Consider the following 10,408-nt stretch of genomic DNA (forward strand, 5'->3'; position numbering starts at 1 on the left):
TCATGATTATTTATTTGTATTACTGTATCACCTCAGAGTCACAGTTGGACAGGAACCCCACATTGTCCCTCTCCCTGGAAGCTTACACCCTAAGGGAGCTTGGCTTGCAAACTAGGTCAGGGATGAAGGAACTTTTGGATGGAGCTCTGCAGAACGTCTGTCCCTGACTCATCCACCACTGTATTTTTGGCATCCTGTGAGCAAAATGACATATTTTTCTACCGTGTTGGGTACACAGCTTGTATGATGGGAAGTAACTGCATTTTGGTCACACAGTAAGTGCGTATCTGTTCTTATAACAGGATGTGCTCCATCAGACAATGGGCTGTGCAAGCGAGTTTCACCATATACAATTGCTTATGTATATACTCCATGATGGACAATGATTGCGCTCAGTCACACGATAGGCATACGGCTGGTGAGGCCAGATCCTGAGAGCCCTGTCCTGTAGACAGGATACAGGAGGTAGGTAACTCACCGAGCAAAAGGTTAATGGTGAAACAACACTCAGGAGTATGATGGTTTCAGCCCACTAGCAGCTGCATTTTGTCAAAGTTTGAAGACTTCCTGGCAAAAGACAATGTTAAGAAAGTATGTGATTTATTATTATTTATTTATTATTATATACTTTAGGCCTTTTTTTAGATTCTTGGAGAAAATGGAATATCTAAAGACTTGCGAAGAAAAACACAGGGAAAGTTTACAGACACTTGGTATAAGTTGTTTGAGTATTTGGTTACAGGAAAGGAGATTTCATCCCGCTGTCTTTAGTTCCAAGTTCTTGTAAAAACATGTATACCTTTGAGGCTGTGTTATGCTTTAGGCCATTAAACAGCACTGTATTTTCTCTTGATCCATTTGGGGCATGCCTTCAGTATATTAACTTCTTTCAGCCAACCCCTTTTTTTTTTTTCCCTAAGTCCATGCAGCATGAACTTTATTTGTAAAGAATGAATTAGACATAAATGTCACACTTATTTTAAAAAGTTTAAATTAACTAATCAACTGGTGAAACCTGAACAGGTAATACTATTTACACAGGACAATGCCCACCTTCCTTCCCAAAACTTAAACGAAGTGAATTCTCACTCTGAAACAAGGACATTGAAATACAGAAACACACTGATTTGTAGCAGTTATGTTGTAAATAGAGATCTAAGTCTCTCAAACTTGCTGAACTTACCTTTTCCCTGTAAATGAACCTAAATTAGCTCTTTGGCACAGTCATACTGATGTCTCCACTTCAAGGTCAGTACTGTTATGGTCTCAGTCACCTAATGGCATTTCATCAGTATAAAACCAATGATCATCCCATTGCTGTACCCCGCAAAAAAGGACTGCCCAAAGATTAGATATCTTCTGACAATGTCTATAGTGATCCTTCCTGCACCTGGACTTAGTGAAATCAACACTGATTCTATAAAGACAAACATGAAGTTTGCAACCCAGAGAATATTTCCAAAAACAGAGACAAAGACCAGGATCACTGATTTCACATTTAGAGTGTACAAAATACTGTGATGCCTGGTGCCATTCTAGAAGACGTTTTTAAGTTTCTACCTGAATTTCTCAGAAATGTTATCTCCATTTTCTCACTCTTTTGAAGCACTTTGGCAAGAAAATATCCCCAGAAAGTATATTGGGAGTGTTTCAGAACCATCTCATCTGCTGTCTTGAGTGCACTTAGCCCAGCTTGAAGTCTGCAGCCAGTGCAAAATTTAATCAGAAACCAGAAAACACCACTGTTCTAGATGTAATAAGCCACTTACAGGTCAGTCTCACCATTTGGTCTCTTCAGTTACTCAAGGTAATTTCAATTTCAGGTTTAAATGTTAAGATCTCATTTTAAAATCTACTTTCATGACTCTCTTCCTTATGCTAATAAAACCAGACATATATTTATGCTTCTATCCCAAGAGTCCTGTATGGTAAAACTATCCAGTGTGGCACCTGTTCCAAAAATTAAGGCTCCAACTGAGTTCCCACTATTAAAGAAATATACTTTACAAATCTTCATATAAAAAACCTACCTGAATCAATCAGTAGCAGCATACTACAAAACTGTTACAATTCCTCTCGCCTTGTGCCAACTGTTAGATAAATAATACTTGTAAAACAGAATCTGCTCCTAAATTTACATTTCCTGTTTCTGAAATGTACAAAAAAGTTTTCTAAAACTCTTGCTTATGAACTTGCATGTGGTCTTTTTTGTCAGAGAAGTGCACTCATTGACCCGCCTTCTGTTCTAAAATTATTTCCGCCAAGCGGAGTAGTAAGTTTCTGCATCTCTCCCAGGAGTTAGGAATGACTTCCATCAGACAATTAAATTTGAAAAGTCACTTCAGTGTTTGGAATTATGAGTGTAAATTTGCTGATTAGATATTATTCTAATGAACAATGGAAAACAGCCCTGCTTCTATTCTGAAAGCAGAGCCTCTCAAAAGTAATTTCATGAGATGGTGGCAACTAGTCTCTTGTTTCATTTAGGAAATGGGTCTCCTTTCAATTAAATATGTCGTCCAGTCAAGAAGAAAAGTGGTCTGTCCTCTTTTGCATTGGCAGTCTGGAATTCATCCCGCAGTCGGAACTGCCATTCATCTTCCAGCTCTAGACGGACAACAGTCTGGCGAAGAGAATTGCGATCTTGACAAATCACACACAAGGTGGCACCTAAGCAATCAGTTAAAAAGAAACCCACGTGAGTATCCCCTTTGTTCTCAGATCACCCAGCTCCCACCACCCCTTAGCACTTAGAGCTCCACCATTTTCACAACAGGAATTACAAACGGGCTTGGGAGAAAATTAAGCCACTCATGTAGGACTGAGGAAAACTATGTTTAGCTCTCTATTTATCAGGATCTTCTTGTGTAACTTGAGGTTGTTCGTATTCATCTAGTAAACAGGACGACAATACATTCCCTACTCTTAAGGGTAAGGAAGGGTAAAACTATCAGGTCTAAGGAGGTGGTGAATGGTCCTGGGTGAAAACAAGATGAAGCCCTACACCCATTAGTGTTCCAGCCCTACTGGTCATTACCTTGTCGAGTGAAACTCTCACTCAGCAAAACACTTACACCACAAGTCAATCACCATGATGGCTGACTAAGCTCTTTGTGCTTTGCTGACCAGAAATGGCCGAAACACGTCCTTAGAACTAATCACAAACTTTAGTGCTTTTCGGATTGGTAAGCTAATGTGCCGGCAAAGAAGAATTGGTCTGTGTGGCTACAGACACAGGCAAATCTGGAATGCCAAAGTAAGAAATATCATATTTTAGTAGACAATATCAACTGTCATAACTGGCATGCTGATGCTATTTTAACTTGCATGAGTGATTTCTTGGCTTCTGACAAAAGTGCTCAGTTAAGAGGAAATAATTACCTCACCAGAATTCAATAATCTGAATGAGAAATGGTGAGGTAAGTGGAAACGCCCAAGACAAAAAAAAAAAAACAACTTGACTATATAATAAAAAGAAACAAGTCATGTGGTGTTTAATGCTCATGTGGCTGGTTTATGCAATCTGAAACTGATTTGCAGCCTCTGAACACTCAAAAAATGCAGTATAAAAGCACTGCTTTCATTTGCAGTTACTCTGATAGGCTGATGAAAGGCTGATGAAAATGTGGACGCTACTCCAGAATGAGCAGAGACACTGGCACTCATGCAGCTTCAGTGGTGTGTGCAGGAAAAAGCACTGCATAGCCCAGTCTGCACTTTGCTACACACACCTACATGAAACTATATTAATGGCAACAAAAAACACAGCAGATCATAACAACTCAGTTTTCAAACATAAAGTAAGGAGTTATGCATATACACTAGGCATAATTATATAGATCCAACATTCCTCCCCACTTAGAAATCTGCAGAACTTATAGCACTGTTATATACCAGTTTACTACAGCACAGAGCCAACATGATCAAGCAGCAAAGATGGGTGGGAGGTATAAAGACAAATAGGAATACATGCATATACATACATAGGCATGTATATTTTCATATAAAATACATTTTTCCCCAGGTTCCCAGAGACCAGGTCATGTAATTCTCTGTCATAAAATTATTGCAGCTCACCTTTAAGAAAATGAAACTTCTTCAAAAAGCTAGCTACAACAAAGGAGTCACACAGGTATAGCAGGAGACCACTGAATGTCAAACCAGAGGAACTGATATTCAGAGAGTGAGGCCGAGAACTCACATAGCAAACTGCAATCTGATGGGGAGAGGGGAAAAAAAAAATTAACATTTTTCAAGCTTGTATATAAAGCTAAGGCTTGATCTCAAGCTTTCAGTATTTGCACCTGATTCAAATTTAGACTTGCTTTCCAACTCCAAATATTGTGATCTTTGTAGTTGCTTCCTAAACATCCCTCTGCTTATTAAAAACCTACATAAAAACACTATTCGTAATTATGTATTTAGTCATTACTATTAATTACTAATATTAACATGAGGTTTAGATATGGTAGGGTTTGAAAGCTGCAGTAACAATAGCGCCCCAGAACCATAACACTGTGACCTGACCAGCAAAGTTTATCTACACGTGAGTGTATATAGTAACTGTGCAATCAGACGTGAAAAGAACCCTTTAGAAATGCCTAATTTCATTTACATTATGATAGGGTTACTCAAGTCAGCAGAGTTGCGCATATAGATAAATGCACGAGGTTTCCTCTTGTCTAGTTTGTTTTTATGGCTACTCCCCAAATCCACTATGAACTGGGAATATTTCTAGCAGCCTTTCAGGATTTATAAATTTAGATTAAAGAATCTTCCACACAAGGCTTTGTTTCCAAAGTGCCGTTGTATTACTTAGTCAAGGCAGACCCTCATCTGGCATAAATCAGCATGATTTAGTGGAGGAAGGTTGACCCACAGCAACTAAGACTCTGGCCCAGGATGCCTATATTTATCCATATTCCTTCAATCCTGTTGCATCACATTCCAGCTCAGGTAGCAATTCCAGAACCGAATTGAATGGGTGTAGAATGCTGAATGGGTTAGAGCTGAGAGGATGCAATGGATGAAGACAGTAACAGTACAATGCCCTTCCACAGAGTTTGTTTTTCCAAACGTGGCGGGAACACAGACCTGTAAGAGCTCAGCCACAAAGGAAATTAAAAGATATAGTTCAAAATGTTCTGGGAGCAGCATATATTGTCATTACACAGCTGTTTTGGTTAAAAAGTTTAGTAAATCCAGCAAGACTGAATTTCATTTAGTATTCAAGTCAGGTGAAACAGTTCTCTCTCCTGAACACCACCACCTTAGTATCACACTTCTATCTGACCTACTTTTGAGTTTAAGCATGACCTTGGCTTTAGATCCAAACTCATCAGAGAGAGCCAACCGCTCCTGAGATGTAATGGCAGCTTCTCCCGTTCTGACTGTTTCTCTGTTGCTCTGCCTCAGGTTATCATCAGTCAAAAGTAAACTAAAACATTTGTATTTTGAAGTGCTTTCTAAGGGCTAGCTACTATTTGTAAAACACTCTTGTGGAAGAAATTTGCTGTAGCAAGGGCCAAATTATAGCTGACTGAGAAAACACTTCTTAAAGAAGAGAGTGTTCTGTGTTAATTCAGAATCTAATATAATTCACAGACTGTATTAGAATTTAGGACAACTCTGGTATTGTTCTCCATATACTTTATTTGAAGCCTCTAATAATATCTCTATGGAACTAAGAATTTGATTTTAACATTATCGGGATCTAATACCTGGTTAGTCAAAGGCTGTCTAACTATTATTAAGGAACGCATCGATGAACTCATCCAAAACATCGCCTATAGCTTTCTAGAGCTGCTTGAAGATTATTTTGTTCAGTACCTGTGGTCCTAAGTTAAGGTAACAGTCCACAGATAGCACTGGGTGGCTGTAATTCTTCAGTGAGAGAGGGAAGAAGCGATGGCTGTGATACTGGAGGTATTTTTCAAGAAGCAACTGAGCAGGTGCTGCCAAGAAGGTATGCTTGCTGTCAGGAGCACAAATGTACTGAGCAGGTGAGATTGAAACTGGAGTGTCAGATACCTATGAGGAAAAATATTTCTGGTACAGATCAATCCTGATCAATCAAGTTGTACTTATATGAATTTTGGTTTCTATGAAATATATCTCTATCCTACAAATCTAATATTTTTATAACAAGCAAAGTCAGTCAGCCAAAAATATCTGCTACCAAAATGTCTCAGAGTTTCATGGAATTTTATTTTTATTTATAGAGTACTCCTACATATGAAGTCATATGAAGATGAGCAACTCGATAGCTATAGATAAAAAGCTCGTAGTGAATGGTTACCTGGATCGTAAAGAGATACTTTAGGTGTTTTTAAAAGCTTTAAAGGAAAATTATTAGGGAAAGGTTCATTTATGCCAATAATATTGTGGATTTAAGAAAGAAAGAAAAAAAATAACATAGTAGACATACCCATTACTGGCAACTGGTGTTGCAACAAAATACCTCAGCTCTCCTGGTTAAAGGGTACAAAAAGGAGATCAGAATTTGAACAACAACGAAACAGAGGTCTCGGTTCCCACCTTAGACTTAATGTGGAAGGATCGCTGTCCTCCTACTGCAATTTGCTTTTTCATGACACTGAAGCGATTGAACCGACAGATGAGCAGGCCAGCGCTGTGGACACGCAAGTTGAAGTCAATATCATCACATGTAAACCTGGAAAGAATAAAATCATAGCAGTTCAGAGGAATGTTTCTCATCACATCCTAACAAATACAAGCACTCAGGGTCTTTGATCAGCACTATAGAAAGGACACCAGCCCCCATCAGTCAGGGAAAGAGGCTTTGTAATAATAAACCAGGCTAGGATGAGTTCCAGAAGACCAGAATGAGGAAGGGAACCAGTTAGGGAGGGAAAGGACCAGAAACATGGGGCAAAGTGGAAAGCAAAAGGTAGTAAATTGCCAGGGAAAAGACCCAGGAGTTAAAATATTTTCTTTGCCTTTTACTATAATAATGCAGTCATAGAAAATAGCTACATGTGTTACTAACCCAAATAAGGTCAAGGAAATTACTTCCTTTGACTTCCAAGGAAATGGATGAGGCCCTGCATTTGATTTGTCAAATGCACAGAGGTCTCTGACTACTAATTTTTCCCTTAAAAAACAAATATTCAGTAATTTTTTTCAATATTCCTCTACAAAAATATTGCCATTTTACATTAGAGACAAAAACTATTTGAAGACAAGGAGTCTTTTCTTAATCTACCAGAACTGCAGAGACGGGAATAAATTAAGCAGAATGAGGCCAGACATCCCTGAGCTAAATTTGATCCGTTTTAAAAATAAGATGGAACAGAATAAAACCGAACTTCTAAAGCTGACTAAATTACAATTCTCTGGCCTTTGGAAACTTCAGACTCAGTTCTCCATTTTGAATGTAGATATTACACAGCAAACGGGATGATGTGCAGAACTGTTGGATTAACATCCAGGGCTTGGATTTGAGCTGAGCGATTACTGCAACGGTGAACATCAGTGAGAAATGTGACATTTAATTATACGTTTTTAAAATCTTGTCTTTGATCTTAGTAATATTTATGGGGATATTTGGTATCTCTGGATGTCAGCGTCTCTGTGTTTTAAAGTGTACCTTTTTCCTTGCCAGCCCAGGCTTGGAATGTCATATAACACTTCATGCTCCACAGCACCCACACAGAGGATTATGATGAGCCACGCACGGTTTGAAGGCACGGGCAGGAAATGGGTGCTGTGGTTTGGCATTCCTGACATTTTAACTTTGCTGCCTGTACTCATATCATTTTGCTTTATTGTCGCTGTCTTCATTAGCCCTTCATAATGCTTCATAAGGTGCAACAGCTAGACAGCCTGGGAGCACAGTTCTGTAGTAAGACATGCATGGGAGCAAGTTTAAAATGCTCTTTTAAAGTGTCAGGCTGGTGGCGATAGAAATTTAGGTCATCTGTTTACTCACACAATAATGAAAGCAGAAGTGCTTCCCTGCAGTTATAAGTAAACTTGAACTTCAAAAGACATCTTCCTGAGATAGCCGAGTTCTGAGAAGTACACTGACATTCAGTTATCCAAGTCCAGGTGTTTAGGGGCATTTTAAATTACCTGGGGTATCCCACCTATCTTACAGAAAAACACATTTAGATTTCATGTCATACCTGTCAGCCCCATACAGACATCTCACATGTCCTGAGGTGCTTAAAGAGCAAAAGCGGTTTTAGAGAAGTGAATCCCACCTCTAGCAATATCTACTTAATTCTGTTTCAAAAAATGCTTGTGCCTCAGAAACGGGGCCAAAACCACAATTTATTTCACATAGATCAGCAAAATTCTGTGAGATGAAGTACTTAGTGAATACAGTTCTGGTAACTGTGGTGATACTGTGCATGGCAATATTATAATCTGATATATCCTATGCAGCACAATAAATGAAAAATTAGGATTTGTGAGACAACTGAAAGTGAGAAACCAACACCAATGTTGATGAGGTTCATTTATTCCTTTTTCTGATTATCCTGATGAGCATACATGCAGTATGCTCCAGTGCTGTGCTCCTCAGGGTAAAATAGCCCAGTTATACCTCAGTTCCATGTCACAACAAGATGTGGTTATGCACCATTCACCCTGTTTCCTTTGGAAGGCAGTCCAGGTAAGTGGGCAGGAGAAGTACGGTGTTTACCAAAAGGCCACTTGGACGAGACACCTGGTGGACCAGCACTGCGGGACACACTGCTGAGCGTGTCTACCCTGTAATTCAAATGTGACTGTTTTGTTTAGAACTATGGAGATTAATGTCTTTTTCCACCTGCTAGCAAATTGGGAAGGAGTTGAACCATCAATAAGAAAACAATATCTCTCTGCATCCCATTAACAACCTCCCCAAAAAGCCAGCAAGAGCTTCTCTTAAAATTCCTTTATTTGTTTCATTATCTCTGTTGAAAGATGCTACTGATTCTTTTACCTGTTCTGATTGTACTGTACATTCTGTGTCAGATCGACATTCAGCATAATGAAATCATGCACATGGCAGCAGGAGAATGGTTCCTTGATCTCAGCACTGTTTGTTTTGCTGGACCATTTCCTCATCCCAATTAAGGCATAGTGAGTGACATTGGGAGTTGCTTCAATATGTTGCAGAATTTGCTTCAAGGAAACATTCCTTTCAGTCCATGTATAGTCACTGCAATAATTACAAAAATGAGTTAATTTTAAAGTATATAGAGAATATTCAGAATCTCATTCAGCTAAAGAGCAATTCTTAACAGTCGAAAGTAGTTATGAGTATCAGGTAGATAGTTTCAGTGTTGTCTTACTTTACCGCAACTTTTTGTCTCTCACTCTAATCAAAACTTAAAATTAACTAGTGCTTATGGGGTGGGGACTGGCATGACAAATCTGAAAATAAGTCTGGATCTTTCAAAATATTCACTCAGATATGTAAACTTTTAAAGTTACCTGGCTAATGTCCCAAATAACTCTGGGAGGGTTGCTGACTTTGTGCCATAACTTATGTGCAAAGTGTAAGATTCTCCTAGCCCACCCCTAGAGTCCATAAATCTCAGTTCTCATTGCGTTTAGTTCTCTTTGAATGTTTGCTGTAAATCCTGCATAGCACCATTCTGGGAATAGATAAAAATATCTAGTACAAACAATCTTCTAAAGTAATGAAAACAAAAATACTTGTTTGGGTATGTGGGGAGCTAATAAAGGAGCCATATAGACCGGGACTGACAAAAAAGCCAGAGGAAATCAGTTGCATGATTTGCACAGAAATGTCTTTTAGCTTCCTTAGAAAAATCCTGTTAAAAATGCACGTGTGAATGCCCATGCCTGCCCGGTGTATTGGGGACTGTTTACAGAGCCTGAAATCTGCAGTCCAAGTAATTCTAGTTTGAACCGGAGTCAAGGTATACAGCAAAGGCTGCAGGGCACTTAAATCCTCAGGGGACAGGAATGAAAAACAGGCACAAAACTATGTGCTATGCAAAGGCAGATATCTAGGGAAAATACTTCTCTCATTAGGCAAATATTCTCTGCTTGTACAGGGTAAAAGTTGTAGCATATCAAATGCAATTTCAAAACTGATATGCAGTGAAAGCTTAAAAGAGATCAGCTGGAAAAGCTCTATTTACCTTTTCCTGTCTCCTGAACAATCAACTTCTACTGCATTCCACATGACACAGGAGTCATCTGAAATGACAATGAAAGGCCAAATATCCTGGGGTTTTATCCCCAGCTCCTCCTGACGATTTCGTTCAAGCTCCAAGTTATGATAAGACAACTCTTTTATAAGGAAGTGTGCAGCACCTGAAACCAAGGACATAAACCATCAAATGAAAAGTAGGGGCAGAAATTGTTTGCTTTCAACTTGGAAGCCTCTTGAAGTGAATATTTCTGCAGCCCAGGGTATGAACCGCTC

The 10,408-nt window shown here is 39.0% G+C and overlaps 1 protein-coding gene across 3 annotated transcripts in view; it reads right to left on the reverse strand.

Moving 5' to 3' along the window:
* Positions 1 to 2,388: 2,388 nt before the first annotated feature.
* GREB1 (growth regulation by estrogen in breast cancer 1) overlaps positions 2,389 to 10,408 on the reverse strand; it is a 58,907-nt gene continuing 50,887 nt past the window's right edge. For all 3 annotated transcript variants that reach the window (XM_009889766.1, XM_009889764.1, XM_009889763.1), the window contains exons 27-32: positions 10,122 to 10,296; positions 8,951 to 9,169; positions 6,538 to 6,673; positions 5,830 to 6,030; positions 4,078 to 4,216; positions 2,389 to 2,670 (exon numbers count right to left, since the gene is read on the reverse strand). In XM_009889766.1, the coding sequence (XP_009888068.1) occupies positions 2,507 to 2,670; positions 4,078 to 4,216; positions 5,830 to 6,030; positions 6,538 to 6,673; positions 8,951 to 9,169; positions 10,122 to 10,296 (1,034 nt within the window). In that variant the 3' untranslated portion in view covers positions 2,389 to 2,506. The remainder of the gene's footprint in view (positions 2,671 to 4,077; positions 4,217 to 5,829; positions 6,031 to 6,537; positions 6,674 to 8,950; positions 9,170 to 10,121; positions 10,297 to 10,408) is intronic.

Source organism: Charadrius vociferus, unplaced genomic scaffold (genome assembly GCF_000708025.1).
Source record: "Charadrius vociferus isolate BGI_N301 unplaced genomic scaffold, ASM70802v2 scaffold267, whole genome shotgun sequence".
Classification (NCBI taxonomy): domain Eukaryota; kingdom Metazoa; phylum Chordata; class Aves; order Charadriiformes; family Charadriidae; genus Charadrius; species Charadrius vociferus.